This window comes from Chiloscyllium plagiosum, chromosome 34 (genome assembly GCF_004010195.1).
Source record: "Chiloscyllium plagiosum isolate BGI_BamShark_2017 chromosome 34, ASM401019v2, whole genome shotgun sequence".
In the NCBI taxonomy this organism is placed as follows: domain Eukaryota; kingdom Metazoa; phylum Chordata; class Chondrichthyes; order Orectolobiformes; family Hemiscylliidae; genus Chiloscyllium; species Chiloscyllium plagiosum.
The window spans coordinates 12,230,648-12,250,376 of NC_057743.1; the positions used below are offsets into that span (position 1 = coordinate 12,230,648).

At 40.8% G+C, this 19,729-nt stretch overlaps 1 protein-coding gene across 4 annotated transcripts in view; it reads right to left on the reverse strand.

The window, feature by feature from the left end:
- Window positions 1-17,242: 17,242 nt before the first annotated feature.
- The window catches only part of disp3 (dispatched RND transporter family member 3), a 492,208-nt gene continuing 489,721 nt past the window's right edge, over window positions 17,243-19,729 (reverse strand). For all 4 annotated transcript variants that reach the window (XM_043675594.1, XM_043675595.1, XM_043675596.1 and 1 more), the window contains one exon: window positions 17,243-18,319. In XM_043675594.1, coding sequence (XP_043531529.1) covers window positions 17,957-18,319 — 363 coding nt within the window. In that variant the 3' untranslated portion in view covers window positions 17,243-17,956. The remainder of the gene's footprint in view (window positions 18,320-19,729) is intronic.

Genomic DNA, 19,729 nt, shown 5'->3' on the forward strand with positions numbered 1-19,729 from the left:
AGTGGTGCTGGAAAAGCACAGCAGGTCAGGCAGCATCTGAGGAGCAGGAAAATCGAAGTTTCGGGCAAAAGCCCTTCATCAGGAATAGAGGCAGGGTACCTGCAGAGTGGAAAGATAAATGAGAGGGGGGTAGGGGGTGGGAGTGGTGAGAAAGTAGCATAGAGTACAATAGGTGAATGAGGGTGGGGATGGAGATGATAGGTCAGAGAGGAGGGTGGGGGAAGGTAGCAAAGAGTACAACCCGATGGCATCAATGTAGATTTCACCAGTTTCCTCATTTCCCCTTCCCCCACCTCACCCCAGTTCCAGCTCAGCACTGTCCCCATGACCTGTCCTACCTGCCTATCTTCCTTTCCACCTATCCACTCTACCCTCCTCTCTGACCTATCACCTTCATCCCCACCCCCATTCACTCATTGTACTCTTTGCTACCTTCCCCCACCCTCCTCTCTGATCTATCACCTTCATCCCCACCCCCATTCACCTATTGTACTCAATGCTACTTTCTCCCCACCCCTAACCCCTCTCAGTTATCTCTCCACTCTGGAGGCACCCCGCCTCTATTCCTGATGAAGGGCTTTTATCGATTTTCCTGCTCCTCGGATGCTGCCTGACCTGCTGTGCTTTTCCAGCACCACTCTAATCTTCCCTGTTATTAGCACGCCATCTAGATAAATGGTGACCTTGGGTAGATCTTGTAAAATGTTTTCCACCATCCGCTGAAAACTAGCACAGGCCGACATTACCCTGAATGACACTGTTGTACATTGGTACAAACGCTTCTGGATATTAATTGGAGCATACTTCAGGGGATCTTCATCTAATCGCAATTGCAAGTACACATGGCTCATGTCCAGCTTGAGAGAGCACATACCTGCCAACTTCATGTATAAATTCTCTTTTTGAGGAATTGGGTATTTATCCAGCTGCAAAAGATGATTTAGTATTTGTTTAAAATCCCCACAAAGGTAAACTGACCTGTCAGGCTTTCACAGTTGGTACAACTGGTGCTGTCCATACAGCAAACTGGACTGGCTTGATGATTCCTTCACTCTCTAGCCTTCTGATATTTGCCTCTAGTTTTGCTCTTAAGGCAAATGGCACTGGGCAGATTTTGCAGAATTGTGAAGTTGCTTCCTGGTCAACATGCAAGGTGGCCCTAGCTCCTTTGATAGGGCCAAGACCTTGCTGAAAAACGTCCAAATATTTAATTAGAACTTCACTCAGGCATGATGTGGAGGCGCTGGTATGTGGACAAAGTTAATGATCACACAACACCAGGTTATAATCCAACAGGTTTAGTTGGAAGTACAAGCTTTTGGAACGTTGCTCCTTCATCAGGTAGCTAGTGGGACAGGATCATAGGACAGAGTTTATAGTAAAAGATCAAAGTGTCATACTTTGTATTAAGGACTCGATGTATTGAACAAACCTAGATCGCTGTTAAGTCTTTAATCATTTAGAATTGGGTTGCAGGTTTGATTCATAATATGTAAATCCCAGAACTTTTTTCAAGTTACATTCTCGAGATAACTTAAGATTTCAAGAAAAAGGTGACATCTCAGCTCAGACAATGATTCAAAGGTATAAAATTAGCATCTTTCTGTATTTCAACCTTGAGTCAGACTGGTTCCATTTCCAAAGTAGGAATTTATAGAATGTCATATGGACTGACTGCCTACAGATTGTGCACTCTTTGAACAAAATAGAATGTATCTGCAAATGCACATTCACCTCATGGACTTTTATGTGTGTGCATGTGTGTGAGGGAGTGAGTGAGTGAGTGTGCGCGCATAGTGTAGTGGGATCATCTGCAGTGTGACATGAACCCAAGATCCCAGTTGAGGCCATCCCCATGGGTACCGAACTTGGCTATCAGCCTCTGTTCAGCGACTGCGTTGTTGCGTATCCTGAAGTCCACCTTAGAGGATGGTCACCCAAAGATCCGAGGCTGAATGTCCTTGACCGCTGAGAATTGTTCCCTAACTGATTTGTACTTCCAAATAAACCTGTTGGACTATACCCTGGTTTTGTGTGATTTTTAACTTCATAGTGAGAGGATTTGAATAAAGGAGCAAGGATATCCTGTGGCAGTTGTACAGGGCCTTATTTAGATCACACTTGGATTATAGGGGAAGTGCAATAAAAGTTTATCAGACTGACTCCTGGCATAGCAGGACTCACTTATGAAGAGAGACTGGATGAGTTAGGACAATATTCACTGGAGTTTAGAAGAATGAGGGAGGTCTTTCAGAGAAACCTCTAAAATTCCAACAGGATTATAGAGGATATATACAAGAAAGATGTTCCCAATGAGCAGGGAGTTTAGAACCAGGGTAAAAGGTTAATGATTCGGGGTAGGTCATTTAGCACTGAGATGAGAAGAAGTTTCTTCTCCCTGAGTGGTGAGCCTGTGGAATCCTTTGCTACGGAAAGTGGTTGAGGCAAAATATTGAATGTTTTCAAAAAGGAGATAGATACAGTTCTTGGGGCTAAAGGATTAAAAGGGTATGGAGTGAAAATGTGTTCCGGGATTAAGATGGATGATCATCGGTGTCCATATTGAATGGTGGAGCAGCTCAAGTAGCTGAATGACCTATTCCTGCTCCTATTTTTGATGTTTCTATGGATGCCAAGTCTTGAGTTGCCAGTCTAAGTTTTAAGCCTATCTCATTTAGCACAGTGATAGCATCATACTAGACAACTTAGAGTATTCTTAACATAAAGAGAGCACTTTAATAACAACCATGCAGTTATTCTTACCAATTCTGTCATGGGCAGATGCATTATGGATGGGTTGTCCTACCAGTTTCATTCATTTTTTAGCTGTTGATACAACTAAGTCGCTTCATAAGCCAATTCAGTGGACAGTTAAAAATCAGCCACACTGCTATGGGTCTGAAGCCACATGTAAGGCCAGACCAGCTGTGCAAACTACATAACGTACGTAGTCACAAAGAAAATAATCATTTGTAACAAAATTGAATTGAATGATTTAATGTCTCTTGTACTTTACAGTGAATAATATAGTAAAATACAGCAAAAATCTTCTATTGTCGTTACAACCAAAAGCATTTTGAATAGTTTAAGAATAAAAAGATATAACTGAAAGAGAATCTATCTTCATTCCATTGCCTCTGCCGTGAGTCCTGAGACAGCTCACCAGCAATACCTTGCTCTTCCAACCCTCCTCCACCACCTGCACCAGACCTAGCCATGTAGGGGTCACCAGTCTTCAAATGCCATCCCTTCGCCCTTGGGCCCACTTCGCCACTGCTGATGCCAGGTCCTGTGCTGATCCCACACTTGTGTCGCAACCAATGTCCCCACTTGACTGTTGTCACTGCCTCATTGAGAGCCAGGAGTCCCTGGTGAAATAACTCCACAGAGACTGATGTCCCATCACCACTAAGTCACCCTTTATTTACACATGGGGGTAAGTCCTGGACACTGACCCGGATTCTTCAGAGCCAGCTCTCAGAGTGAACAGGGTGTCTGACACTGTTGTTCATATCAGCCAGCCAGGACTCCCTGATTGGACCAGATGAACAGCCCCAATCAGGAAACTCATACGCTATGTGGCCTACCTGGTTGACCTCATTCCAATCACTACATCCAGCCCCAGGCCTATACAATCAGGAGCTACTGCTGCTGCCTAATCGATAACCAGGGAGCCCCTGCTTTGGGCCTACCACAACCACAAACAGGTGTTCCTGGCTCTGCTGCTACTTCAGTGATACCAGGAGTCCCCGCTCTGGGCATACCACACTGCCACCACTGCAGTTGCCACCTGCCAACACCAGAGTGGCTCTACTGCAACCAGGAGTCCCTGGCTCCACTACCAGCTCAGGCCACTGCCATCACCATGCCTCGAACCCCACTCTGGACTCCCTCCTCCAAGATGTTGCCATATCTGACAGGAAGAAGATGAAGAAATGAAAAGAAGATGGAAAGAGTAAGGAAGAAAGAAGGAAGCAGCTGGTCTGGAGTGGACAGGATTAGGAGCTCGAACGCTGCCTAATTTGCTGAAGCTGCCATCTCGGAACATGGAGTTGGAAGTATTGATAATGCATTAATTCTAATTAGTTCCACTTTTGACAGTGTCTGCAGGTGCATTGGATACAATGGATTTCCTGCTGGTCAAAGCATTGCTTTAGCAGTGCAGTTGTGCATGAAGACCCTACCGAATCTCCATTGTAGGACACTGGAGAAATAGTCCTAAAAATTAAATCTTCAACTGAGCAATTTTCCTAATGTGGAAGCCTCTGAAATTATCCATTTAAATCAGAGAATTTAGAGGAATCTGATAAAATTAAGTAAAATAGTTACTTGGTAAACATTAGACTGTTAAATACAGAGTCTAACTCCCGAGTAGCTACTAAGCTCATCTCATATTTACCTCATACATTCCCAATTGAGTCTCCCTCAGACCCTAACCTGACAACCCCTGCCTTGAACCCATCCCCTGGTGTCAGACCCCACTGAAACTTCACAGAACAAACATCAGCCTGGGATCAAGCAGATACCTGAGGAACAGGCAGTGACAATGCTAATGTGTGCCTTTGGGAGACCTCTTGTTTTAAAGAATATGGATGGATTTTCAGGGAGTTGTAATGTCACACAACATACCACACAGGCCCTTCCTTTTTAAGAAAAGGTGGGAGCACTGCATTTCTGAGAGGAGATTCCATTCAGGACTCCCTCAATATTCCACAGTCATATTTCCACTGTGACGGCAGTTTTATTCACGGTCTTCTGGAATGTCACGTGTCATTAGCAGCTTTTAGCTTGTTTAACTTGGTATTAATTCATTATAGACACTGCACTGAGTGATGTGGTGCTTAATCACATTGTTCATACTTGATCAGTAAGGCACTGCTCTTACTTTCCTCAATGTGCTTCAATATCTCTTTGAAATTTGATTCAAACTGAATTAACTTTATTGTCACATATGCGATGATGCTGTCACTTTAAAAAGGTTATTTTGTCCTGGTTTTTTTTGAAGAGAGGTTGTAAAGGCAGAGGTACAAAACGGGAATGAGAGACTGCCTCAGTCAACAATCACGGTTTGAATCAAATTCCAAAGAGATATTGAAGCACATTGATGTAAACCATCAAGGAATTGAGTTGACTCTGTGGAAAGTAAGAGCAGTGGAAATATGACTGTGGAATATTGAGGGAGTCCTGAATGGAATCTCCTCTCAGAAATGCAGTGCTCCCACCTTTTCTTAAAAAGAAGGGCCAGTGTGGTAAGTTGTACGATGGAAAGGGAGTAGTCTGATCCTCCAGTTCAGGCTTTTTTGTTTTCTTAGCTGCAGCAGTCACAAGATGTTTTGCATCCAGTAGGGTTGCAAGATTCAGTAAGTGATTCCTAGCTGACTTTTTCTGAAATCTCTCTGGATGCTGTTCTCTCCTGTCTATAAGAATCTGTGTTTGAATTTACCTTTTTTGCCAAGAGGTGAGTTTATGGGATGTTACTACATTGGAACAGTTAATTAGTTAAATTACTGTATTGAGTATTTAGTTAAGTTTTCCAATAGTTAAATTATTCTAAATTCTGTTTTCTGTTGTTCGAGATTAAACTATAGTGTTTAAATAAACTCTGTTATGCTTAAAGCTGAATGGTTTGACCAGTGCATCACACCTGGAACACCCATTGCACATCTACCTTTAAAATAAGAAACATTTGGCATCCAGGCTACCTTCTTAAAATTATATTGAGGGGATCTGGCCAGGTCTATAACACATACTCAAATAAGTAGAGAGAACATTTTAGAAGTCACCACTTATGGTGCCATCTTACGTACAGATTCTTCAGTTCAGATTTTCTCATTGTCCTAATGATTGAGTTGCTTTTGTACAATCTACCATTCTGGGCTATCACTTCATTTGTATGCGCACAATAATCTCTGCTAGCAACAGGTGTGTCCTTGATGATTTCACACCATCCTTTCATCATAGAGTTATAGAGATATACAGCATGGAAACAGACCCTTCAGTCCAATTTATCCACACCGACCAGATATCCTAAACTAATCTAGTCTCATTTGCCAGCACTTGGCCCATATCCCTCTAAACCCTTCCTATTCATAAACTGGTCCAGATGTCTTTTAAATGCTGTAATTGTACCAGCCTCCACCACTTCTTCTGGCAGCTCATTCTATACACACACCATCCTCTGTATGAAAAAGTTGCCCTGAAGGTCCCTTCTAAATCTTTCCCCTTTCATCCTAAGCTTATGCCCTCTAGTTCTGGACTTCCCCTCCCCAGGGAAAAGACCTTCTCTGTTTACCCTATCCATGCCCCTCTATAAGGTCACCCTCACCCTCCAACGCTCCAGGGAAAACAACCCCACCCTATTCAGCCTCCTGCAGCACTTGGACAATGGAATGGTATTTTATGTAGTTTGCCTGATTTGAGCAGGACAATTTCAGCGTTTCGGGCAAAAGCCCTTCATCAGGAATAAAGGCAGAGAGCCTGAAGCGTGGAGAGATAAGCTAGAGGAGGGTTTCCAGCATCTGCAGTCATTGTTTTTACCAGGACAATTTCAGGTTCAGCGTCTCTGCTGGGATGTTTACTTCCACAACATGCTGAATTGTTGCTCTTTGTTGAATCTGGAAGATTTACACTATCTCTTGGCAAACTCAACAACGTTCATAGGAAGTGCTTCTCTCAACAGCATGTTATCAGCTTGCTTGCATTATCATATAGACAAGATATGCAGAGAAGATATCTCTGCAAACTAAGTAATATTCCATGTAGGTGTTGTGGAGTAGGTAAAGTAGATTGAAGATGATGATTTGAAGTGGCTTTTAGTTGGGCTCCATTGTTACGATGTGTTTCCCAAACAGGTTTTGATTAACCAGGCAATCTTTCTCTACCCTGCTGTGGTTCTGTTCGCTGAGCTGGAAGTTTTTGTTGCAAACGTTTCGTCCCCTGTCTAGGTGACATCCTCAGTGCTTGGGAGCCTCCTGTGAAGCGCTTCTGTGGTGTTTCCTCCGGCATTTATAGTGGCCTGTCCCTGCCGCTTCTGGTTGTCAGTTTCAGCTGTCCGCTGTAGTGGCTGGTATATTGGGTCCAGGTCTATGTGTTTGTTGATGGAGTTTGTGGATGAGTGCCATGCTTCTAGGAATTCCCTGGCTGTTCTTTGTTTCTCTACCCTAGAGCAACATCATTCAGTTTGTATAAATGCCCTGCATACAACTGGCTGTTCTGTTGTATAGTGTTGCCTGCAAGTCCTGTCTTATTGGCATCATATTGCAATGTGACTTCACCAGGAATCAGCACTAGTTCTCTCACCTCTAGTTGTTTAATTTTAATGAAAAATGCTTCATGGTTTGTACCCCATTGTTACTGCACATTCTTAGCACTGAGCTCATATAAAGGTTTGCACTCTAATGATAAATTAGGTAAGAACTTTACTAAATAGTTTATAGATGCAACAAAGTGTTGCACTACCTTTATATCTGCTGGTCACTGCATCTCTGTTACAATTCTCACATTGTCAGGATCCAAGTGAAGGCCTTTCACTGTCAGCACATAATTAATGCATTTGCCTTGAGGCATCTTTAATTGCATATTTTTTCTAGTTCAGCTTCAGGCTCAAGTGGTGAACTATCTAGCGGTGTGATTGTGATCTCCAGTGGCTTTTCCCACTGTGTCTCCTCATCCATATAGTAACAGATCATCCATGATAGCTTCATCTCCTGACTGAGCACTGAATATTTAATGCTATTTGCATTGATACTCTTCTAAAGCAGTGGAAATGCGGGATGGCATGCGCAACCAACTGTACCTCCCAAATGGCATCTGGAATGCAGTCAGAAAACTGCTGCTTACACCCACCCTAACCCTTCTTCAAACCAACTCTTATTTCCCTCCAACTCAAAGTATACCTCACAAGAGGCGAACCAAGGGCAATATTGATCAAACTCAACTTCTTAGATCAGCCCCCACCTTCATCCTCTACCCAAGTGACTGGATGTGGGGCCTAGACATTATCTTTCTCTAGATTAGTATGGTGCTGGAAAAGCACAGCAGGTCAAGCAGCATTCGAGGAGCAGGAAAATCGACATTTCGGGCAAAAGCCCTTTATCAGGAATAAGGCAGGGAGCCTCTGGGGTGAAGAGATAAATGGGAGGTAGATGGGGCTGGGGAGAAGGTAGCCAAGAGTACAACTGGTGGATGGTTCCACTTCCTGATTGAAAAGGGAGAAAAAGGTTTAATAGTTAGCTCTGCTGCATGGTCATTTTTATTAACTACTGGTTTTAATGATTAATTTGCTGTTTTGGAATATTCTCAACCCTGAAATACATGCTCACTGTTGTGGTAGACCTTATCTTTCTAATATAGCAAGCAGGTCTAATGAGTGATGGGTGTTTTAAAACGGACATAAGTTGATTTACAGAAATACAGAACCAATCTAATTCACCATAACTATCATTCCGCTTGCAAATGAGATGATATTAAAATAAATCATAATTCATGAAAAAGTCTCCACTAATTTTTTTTGTTACTTTTCAGCAACATAATAGTGAGGTTTACACCACGTGGTTTTCTAAATATATTTTGTAAACATTTTAGCTGCTTGTATTTTCTTCATGCTCACTCTGTGTCATTGACTGATGAATCTCTTCTATGGTGCCTGCAGCTTTCTGATGCCTCCCTCAATGCTTATTTTTCATATGTCCAAAATGTGCAGGTGAGGTGGATTGCCCAGGCTAAATTGTCCATAGTTTCCACAGATGTGCTAGCTAGATGGATTAGTCATGGAAAATACAGTGTTACAGGGATAGGCTAGGGGTTGAGTCTGGGTGGGATGCTATTCAGAGGGTTGATGTGAACTAGATAGGCTGAATGGCCTGCTTCCACACTGTAGGAATTCCATGATTCTTTAAGTGAGTCCAAACAGTGAGGATCAGGAGGTCATACGGCCGTGGAGATAGGGAATGTGGTGACTTATCCTAATCCTCTATCACTCAATAACTTGCATTTATATTACATTTTTGATGTCCCAGCATATGTCACAACAATATAATCCAAAAAACAAAGGATGATGATCCAAAGAAGGGATTTATCAGGAAGTGTAACTTTTAAGAAGGACCTTATAGCAGGAGAGGTAGCAGGAATATAGGGACAGAATTCCAGATATTTGAGCCAAGATAGCCAAAAGCATGGCCGGTATTAGTGAATAAAGTAGAATAGACATGATTATGTTTATGCAGAATTGTGAAAATCATATTACACATGACCAGAATATAAACTGATGATGTTAGGTTTGCTGTGCAGATCACTTGCTGCAGGCAATAAGCATCTAGATTACTTACAGTGTGGAAACAGGCCCTTCGGCCCAACAAGTCCACATTGACCCGCCAAAACACAACCCACCCAGACATATTCCCCTACATTTACCCCTGTCCCTAACACTACGGGCAATTTAACATGGCCAATTCACCTAACCTGCACATTTTTGGACTGTGGGAGGAAGCCGGAGCACCCAGAGGAAACTCACGCAGACACGGAGAGAATGTCCACACAGTCAGTCGCCTGAGGCGGGAATTGAACCTGGGTCTCTGGCGCTGTGAGGCAGTAGTGCTAACCACTGTGCCACTGTGCCGCCCACAAACCTCTCTTGGACACATGGACCGATCATTACTGTCTCCAGATGCAGCTCTCTTCATTCTTCTCTGTTGGATTCAGTTTGATTCCAATGATTATTGTTTGAAGAATAGTGGAGCATGAGCTGCTGAAGAACATCAAACCAACAGTTAATTAAAACAAATCATAGCATCAAAATATGGGGGCAAGCCTTTGACTTAGCGGTCAGTTCTGAAAATTTCAGCTCACAGACTGAAACTCAGGCTCTGAGTTTAAAGATAGTTAATATCCATCAAGGTACTCTGCTACAGAGATGCATAAAGCCTTCTGTCTGTTGGGACAATTTTGACTGTTATAATGATGGCGATATCGATGAGAAGAAGTCACAGTACAATTTGTAAAACAGCTAATGAATCTGTAATTTTTTTCCACTCTTTCACATTGTTCTCCATCGGAGGGTACAGATAAAACAATTCTACTAACATTACTACACAATCGTGAAACTATGTAAAATAGGATAAAATATTGCATGTTTAGTAAGCTTTCCAATTGATACAAACTTGGGTTTATGGTACGAAACACTTGGGTTTATGGTTGAGGCTGTGGTTTTGAACTGGGGTCCTATGAACAGCGGTGTTCCACAGGGATCAGTTCTGGATCCACTTTTGTTTGCTATATATATAAATGATTTGGATGAGAATATATGAAGCATGGTTAGTTAGTTGGCAGATGACATCAAAATTGGTCATAGCGTGGACAGTGATGATTATCTAAGATTACAAAGAGATCTTAATCAAATGGGTCAATGGGCTGAGGAGTGGCAGATGGATTTTACTTTGCACAAATGTGTGGTATTGCATTTTGGCAATAGAAAAAAGGACAGGACTTATATAATTAACAGTCAGGCCTTAGGTAGTGTTGTAGAACAGAGAGACCTAGGGATTCAGATTCATAATTCTTTGAATTTGCATCACAGGTAGACAGGATGGTTAAGAAGGTGTTGATCATGCTGGCCTTCATTGCTTAGATCTTTGAGTATAGGCATTGGGCTGTCATATTTAGGTTGTACATGATGTCGGTAAGGTCTCTTCTGGGATTATCATGTCCAGTTCTTGTCGCCCTGTTAGAGGAAGAATATTGTTAAACTCTAGAGGGTTCAGAAAAGGTTTACCAAGATGTTACTGGGAATGGAGGGTTTGAGATATGAAATAGACTGGAAAGGCTTGGACTTCCTTCACAGCAGTGTAGAAGGTTGAGGGGTGACTTTATAGAGGTTTATAAAATCATGAGGGGTAATAGGTAAGACAAATTTCAAGGGTCTTTTTCCTAAGGTTAGGAGAACTCAAAACTAAAGAGCCTATTTTTAAGGCGAGAGGGGCAAGATTTAAAAGGGACATGAGGGACCACGTTTTTACACAGAGGGTGGTTTGTGTGTAGAATGAATTGCCAGCTAAAGTGGTGGATGCAGTTACAACATTTAAAAGATATTTGAATAAATTCATGAATACAGTCAAAGAGTGTGGTGCTGGAAAAGCATAGCTGGTCAGGCAGCATCCGAGGAGCAGGAGAATCAATGTTTCAAGGATAAGCCCTTCATCAGCCCTTCATTCTTGATGAACAGCTTATGCTCGAAACATTGATTCTCCTGCTCCTCGGATGCTGCCTGACCTGCTGGGTATTTCCAGCACTGCACTCTTCGACTCTGATATCCAGCATTTGCAGACCTCACTTTCTCCTCGTTGATTAAATTCATGGATAGGAAAGGTTTGGAGGGATATGGGCCATGCACGATGCACAGGACTAGGTTAGTTTGGGAACATGGTCGACATGGTTTGATTGGATCGAAGGGTCTATTTCTATGCTATATGACCGTATGGCTTTAAGTTGACATTGGATTCCCTTCATTACAAATTCTGTTCATTATGTTGGAGCAATATTTGTTGTGTATATCTGAATTAATTTGAGTGTCTAGATGAAGCATGATTTCTAACAAAGCCTTCCAGTGCTGAAGCAGGGGCTGTTATCTCTCACAGTGCAATCACACATGAAATTAAATGTTATCATTGCTGCAGAATGGACTGTGATCAAATTGTTTGCTCTATTGTTAAAGTGGTTCAGGAACCTGCTTGATGCCACTGTACCATACAATATCCCAGATGTACTAGGACAGAGTGAATTGGCAGAAATGCTTTGGGCAGACAGGATTCAAATTTTACGTTAGAGCACCCTGAGGGAATCTTTTGGACTCGCAACAATGAACACAAGATAGACCATGACTTTTGTTTTGCTAATCTAGCCTTCTCTGTGTGATTCAGATCAATTCCCAGCAACAGGAGGTGGAGCAATGCTCCCCTCACAGGAAATCCAAGAGCTAGCTGATTGTTGTGGAGATCTGACCAGTGGACATCTACTGATACTCACATCTCCTCAGCAAATCAGTGGAATCAGGACAATCTTCACACCCAGTCAAAAATATTTTATACGTATGGATATCAATGACTGGTCATGGGTATTCCTGATACCTGACTCTTCCAAAACCGAAAGAGGCTTAGGGACTTATCTTCAAAGATTTGTAAATGTTATTCAGACAGTCTGGAGTGTCATATAGATGCGATGTTCAAATGACAAACCCACATAATTTTTTTTTATCAACCTAAGCTGCTTTGTACCAATTACTTTGAGAGAAGAAATAATGTTATTAAATTTCTATTACAATTAAAATAAATGAGGGTTTCCTGTCCTCAGTTGAAGCTCATTCATCAGCAATGCAACCTGAGTCAGTACATTGATCAGGCAATGCTAAAATAGCTTGCAATGTGGATAAAGTAAGTAATTGTGTGAATTTGTTTATCCAGCATGGTGTAATAATGATGAATAGCAACCACTCACAAGGAAGTAATTCAATCAAGTCCAAATGTTTGATAAAAACAGACTAGAGTACAAGCATTCCTTCTAAAACAGCTATCAGGAATGTGAACTGGAACTCATTCTAGTCGTTTGTTTTGTTTCTGACAAGTAGAAATTTCTATTAAACAATTTGCGCATCACTAAGGTTAGCAGTATTTTGAATCTTTTTAGCAATTTTGATGCAGTAAATCAGTTACAGTAATTTTTATTTCATCATTGTCTAATGGTACTTTCCAATCCAGGACTGAAAAACAAAAGATTATTGAACTATCCAATTGTGAAAAAAGAGGAGTTAAATATTCTTTCCTGCCCTTTCATCAATCTGGCCTCATGTGAGTGTTATGTGCATTCTTCCTCTGCTTTAGGTAACATAGCTCAGATTGTGGATTTTTTCAGAATTCTTTGTGCTACTCTCTGACATCATTAGCTTCACAAGTTCAGTTTTTCTGCAGCTTCCAAGATGAGATGCTGTATTAGTGACAGTGTTTTTAATCAAGCTAATCAATTCCAGGCAGCAGGATGTCCAACTCCTTATTTGCTCCATCCTGTCTTCAGTATTCGAATGTTATGCAGGTTTCAAATAATGTATATTAATATTTAATGCTAATGTGAAGGTCCAAATTGTGCTAAGTTGCTGACAGTGAAATACTTTTCATTTTTCCCTAAATTCTACTGGACCACATGTACTGCATGTTAAGGTTTGATAGGAAAGGACCAAGAGTTTCATCTGACATTCTACAATCAGAACATTTGGAATTGATTATTAATTGCTCCTTTTCATCCCATTTTCTCCTTCTTCATCCTTCTCTTATAATTGCGTGGCATTGCCTCATGCAAAAAATCATTTATAAATAAAATGTACGTAGTGAGAAATATAACAGCTAAATCCTTACCATCTATTCCCAAATATGCCAGTTTTCATTGGAACCTCTTCCTGATCCAGAAATTAAAACAAATTGGAGTTTCTTTACTGCTGCCCAGAAGAGATATTAAACCTGAGCCTTTCCTAGTCTGTATAGCTTATCGGGAGAGCTTCTCATCTCTGAACCAAACATCAATATTCCAAATGTTAAAAAAAAATCTACAGCTGTTGCGCCAAGAAATAGTTAATTGCAGACGAAAGTTAAAACCTATTGACAGGACTCCAACATGAAATTGGGGGCTTTATTATAGGATTGCAGCCCACTGACTGTGAAGGGAAAGGGCAGGAAGCAACAGAGACAAAAAAAACCAAGGACAGAGAACTCCTAAAAAGGTTCTCATTGACAATGAATAGAAATTTATTTTGGATTGAATTAAAGCAGCAGTAATACAACAATTTGAATGTCAAATAATTCGACAACAGTTCCTAAAACAGGGAACATTGTTCAAAAATTCCTTTTCTACAAAATTACTTAAGAAATTTACACAATATGGAAAAAGAAATTACTAACAATATACAGTAATTAGAATCATTCAGACTATTTTCAAAACTTTGTTAGATTTTGCTACTAATGTAGATGTACTGGACAGTTCAGTACTTCAGAATTAATTGCTTTTCATTCCTGGTTAACCAGTTCTCTCATGATAATATGTTGCGTTTTAGTTCAGTCTCTTTAATTATAAAATGGGGCAACCTATTTTATATTTCCACTTCACTTAACTGACACCAGCCATGGAAAAACATACTCGATAAACTTTTAACGGCTCTTGCAAATTTTGTTATGCAATTTTGACAACAAAAGAACAATGAAGCAGGTTTAATGGCTGAAGCATTGGATGTCAACATCATGTCTGGTCTGATACCTCTATTCTTTTAAAGCAAGGATGTATAGACAATAAATCAACTTCAAAAATTAGTGATCCTGCTGCAGAGCTCCCACGTTGAGTATCTGTATTGTGGGTAAAAGGCAACAACCACTGCATCACATTGTATCTATTTCTCCATTTTGTTTCACGGTCTGTCTCAAGTAATTTGTATTATTTACCTTTTCCCACCACATAACTGGTAAGATGCAATTTTATTACTTTATTTTTATATATCTATGTATTAAAATATAAGTTACAATGCCAATAGGTTATTTCATTTTATACTGACAGTAACTGTCCAATTTTCATTAAACTATAGTGTTGGAGATTGCATTTGTGCATTTTTATCAACAATCTCTAAATGTGTTTTAGTGTGTAATCTACTTGTTTATGCTTGACCATGAAAATGAAATAGCTAAAAACAGATAAACAAAATACAATAGCAAATCAAATGTACCTCACTTCAAAATTGTGGGCCAGGGTTATTGAAGAAAGGAATGCTGTGCCACCAGTAGTGATTGAAGCAGAGGACACTGCATTCTTTTGGGAATCTGAATGAATATGAAATGCAGATAAAAAGCCATAGGGAGAGAAAGGGATCAGATCAGGTTTGGGTTGTTCTCAAAAAAATCCAGGACAGATTGCGCAGATTAAATGGTCCCTTTTTGTGTTCTGGATATATAAAACCCAATGGATTTATACATGTATGTGTGTGTATATAAGGAATAGCCAAACAATAGCTGCCTATATATATATATATATATATATATATAGGCAGCTATTGTTTGGCTATTCCTTGTGTTGAAGCATGTACTGAAGAATTGTCAGGGCATGTTGATGAATACTGGATGCTCTGGAACTATTTCTACAAACGCTGAGCTAAAATTTGGATATATGTGAATGGCTGATTTACAACAATCCCCTTGACTTACCTTGTCTTGACATTTTAAGTCAACCTCCAATACAGCTTAGTATTTTCCCCAAACATGCTCACTTTCTGCTGACACTGTTCACCCACTCCTTCATTCCCCACTTTGTCTCAAACGCTGTGTTCATCTCTCTTCTCATCCAATGAATTTTCAACTCTCTCTCTCTCTCACCCTGACAATGCTCATTCTGCCTCACCTCACCTCACAAAAACATTCAACACTCCCACTTCCCCAATAATTCTGATTGTTCCAATGCCAGCTAGATGGAACCAGGCATTGTAGAGAGTGTGCCAGGAGAGGAGGCGAGCACTATCTGATAGGGGTGCGAAGGAGTGAATGTTGTCTGTTTGTATGCTGTGCAGCGGGCTGGATGTTGAGCACTATCTGGGAATGGACAGGAAAACATTATTGATACAGAAGCTGAACATTACTGTGACTATTGGAGGACTTATTTACTTCTGTTGCATTCCTGAACAGGGGCTTTACACCAGCTATGAAAGTATCTAAGTATTTTCGTTAAAAAATCAAGGTAGGGAAAGGGCAAACAGCCTAAGTCTGCATGTTTTTGGTGGTCTGACTGCACTATTGGTTGAGAAATGGAAGTGCTTGAATTCCCAAGCCAGATGTTGACGGTCAATTCAAATATGGTGAGAAGGTGAATCATTAACCCAAATTTCACTAATGTATTTTTCCACCTGCAGTTACTGGATGATAGGTAGGAATGGGAATGAAGGTCACTACTTTACTGCTCTCCAGCCCAAGTGTGTAAAAGCCATTGTATCAACCTTATTACAACTTCAGATCAGCAATCTCACCACACATTGTCTGGGTCTATAAGGTTCACTGCCATATATCTTTATTAAATGAGCCATTGCCTTTCTCATTAATGATAGCTACCTTGCATTGTTACAGTGGATTAGCTATTCTACTTGCAACTGGGTTAAGCACATATTTATAAATGCATTCATGATCAACAGACTGAGTTTGTAACATTTGTCTTTATTATTTCAAATCTACAATTGCTCAGATTGGGGGAGCTGGTTTAGTTTAATGTCTTAAAGCTTTCCTTTTTGCTTAGTGTGGGACCAGTTTAGTTTGAAAGGAGATTTTACTATGAAGAAGCAACCTGTGGAAAGATTACTTAGGTAGTTTTTGTATGAGTGTACATATTTGATATATTTCACTAGTGAAAGTGATGATTGTTTGGCTAATATTGAGCAGGGTACTGAGGAAGATGCAGTGTTGGAAGTAAGGGTAAGATATTAAACCAAACATCCATCCGTCCATGTGGATTTGTTTCACTATTAGAACAAAATCATGGATTTCTCTGGATGTCCTAAACAAAATTTCTCCCTCAATCTACCTCACCAAAGCTCACTGTTTTGTTATTGAACTTTTCTGTTGTTGTGGGATCTTTACATATGCAAATTGGCTACCATGTTTATCACTGACATAACAGCAGCTGTACTTCAAGAATTACTAACAAATTAAACAGCTCTTAGATGTCCCAAATTTCTAAAAGACGTAAACCAACAGGAATTTTGACTTCCCTTACAACATGGATATAGGAACACTTGGCATAACACAGCATCATGTAGGTCAGGCCATTAGCATCATTCTAGATGGTAGCGGAAGGGGCTGACTCTATCTGACTTTATGGCCAATGGACTATAAAGGCATATTGTACATTGGTCTAGGTGATCATTCCAGCAATTTCTGTTGGCAGTGTCTGCTTGATGGTCAGATAGAATACATGGGTGAAGAATGGCATTTGGGTGATATTGTGCATGCCTATATTCCTTGTGATTACATGAATTAGATTAGATTAGATTAGATTACTTTACAGTGTGGAAACAGGCCCTTCGGCCCAACAAGTCCACACCGACCCGCCGAAGCGTAACCCACCCCTACCCCAACCCCTACATTTACCCCTTACCTAACACTACAGACAATTTAGCATGGCCAATTCACCTGACCTGACACGGGGAGAACGTGCAAACTCCACACAGTCAGTCGCCTGAGGCGGGAATTGAACCCGAGTCTCTGGCACTGCGAGGCAGCAGTGCTAACCACTGTGCCACCGTGCCGCCCACTGGGCGACAAGGAGCGAATGAGAGAAACTGGAGAATAAAAAAAAGAGTAAGAAGTAAAAAAGAAAAATAACTCATGGAAAAGTTATTCAAAAACTGAATTTCACTTTAACCCAGAGCTTGGAGGATTGAGTTTCAATGACCCATATCACTGAATTTCAGTTGGGAACCAAATTTTCTTAGTTGGTCTTTCACATGATATTTCTTCACGGTGTTGGGAAAAGACTGGTGGTGAAATGGTCATGCCCTCCATGATTATAGCTGAAAATGTGTTGCTAGAAAAGCGCAGCAATGAACAGATTTCCTTACAATTATGCGCAAAGTATGTCTACCACATATATAGAACCTGTTGCTCTCAGAATGCATTTTCATTTGTTTCAATGCTTTCCTTACAAATAGTGGAAAATCATAAAGAGTTTGACCATAGTTGTACATCTAAACAGCAGGAAAAGCTGCACTCACACCATTGCTTGCAGTTAGGTCATTACTTATAGCTTCACCAAGTCAGCAATCATCTGCCATACAAAGGAAAGAAACAACTGATACAAAAAAAGTGGCAATAGTCCCAGTTTTTGCATTGTGATGAAGTTCCCTTTTTTAAAACATTATTTCTGTTGTCTCTTGTATTAAAGTAGTATAAATAAATTACAGTGTTGATCCATTGGGGAGAGGAATTTTGAATCCCAATTTAATCAATACAAGGCAGACACAGAATCCTCCACCTCCTATGGCCACTACTCCCAGGACTGCTTTAATTAAAGATCTCCTTGAGCGATAGAAGTCACTTGGAGCCAGGATGCTGAGCAGAGCCGTGTTGACTGTCAAGGTGTAGAACATAGAGATGCCGGTGTTCAGGGCAACAATCTTCCCAAACTTGGCAAATGGTGTGATGATGCAAAAGAAGAGGGGGATAGTTGCTATGACTGTAGTGATGGCACTGGACACAATGGCAACACCAACATGGCTCACAGCAGCTAGAGTTCTCCACTTCCCCATTTTGGATTTATCCTATTAATCAAATAAGGCAGGGTGTTAGCTAATGTGTTCATCTATCCAATGAAAATAAGACAAAAACTGCAACTACAGGTGTCTTTTAGAATTGAAATGCCAGTATACATTTACTGGGCAAATACGCCCCTTTTCAAGATTACAATCCTGGTCATTTTCAAGCAATTTCTAATTTCATTTCTCCAAAACCACCATTTCTTTAATCCCCCCTTCTTTGCATCCTCCCATCTCACTTTCAATTGTATGGAGTTCACAAGACCATCAGATGAGGGAGCACAAGTCGATTATTCTGCCCAGTGGGTACGTTCCACCATTCAATGAGATCATGGCTGATTCCATAATCCTCCATTCCACTTTCCTGCCTTGGCTCCATAACCTCTACTGATTAAAAATCTGTCTACCCCAGTCATGAATACATTTAACAATCCAGCCTCTACTGTCCTCTGTGGTAATGAATTCTACAGATTTCCTACTCTCCGAGAGAAGAAATTCTTCTTCATCTCTGTCCTAACTGGGTGACCCATTACTCAGCGATAATGACATCCGGTCCTAGACTGTCCTATAAGAAGAAACAACCTCACCACATCTACCCTGTCAAGACTCCTAAGAATCTCATATGTTACAAAAAGAACACCTCTCATTCTTGTAAATATCAATGAGTACAGACCCAACCTACTCAAACTAAGATAATCCCTCGATACCTTGGATCAATATAACAAACCAAAACTGGACTGCTTCCAGCCATTATATCTTTCCTTAGAAAAGGAGACCAAAACTGTTCAGTGTCCTAGGTGTGGTCTGACTAATGCCTTGTGTAATTTTAGCAAGACTTCCTTATTTTTATACTACATTATTTGAAACAGACATTCCATTCACCTTCCTGCTGAACTTGTATGCTCACTTTTCATGAAGGCGTTAATTGAGACTACATTTTTCAGCTGCTTCTTTTTCATATCTCCCTTTCTCTACGGTGCCAAAGCTGAAGACCCTGAAAGCCTGAAGCAAAATATCATAAGCCCTTAATTAAATTCAAACATGACATCATCTATGACTCGAATGAACTTCTCGCTCCCTCTGCAGCATTTGACACATTAATCCACATTATTTAGCCTATTTAGCGTCACACAGATAGAACATAGAACATAGAAGAATACAGCGCAGTACAGGCCCTTTGGCCCTCGATGTTGCGCCGATCCAAGCCCACCTAACCTATACTAACCAACTATCCTCCATATACCTATCCAATGCCCGCTTAAATGCCCATAAAGAGGGAGAGTCCACCACTGCTACTGGCAGGGCATTCCATGAACTTACGACTCGCTGAGTGAAGAACCTACCCCTAACTTCAGTCCTATATCTACCCCCCCTTAATTTAAAGCTATGCCCCCTCGTAATAGCTGACTCCATACG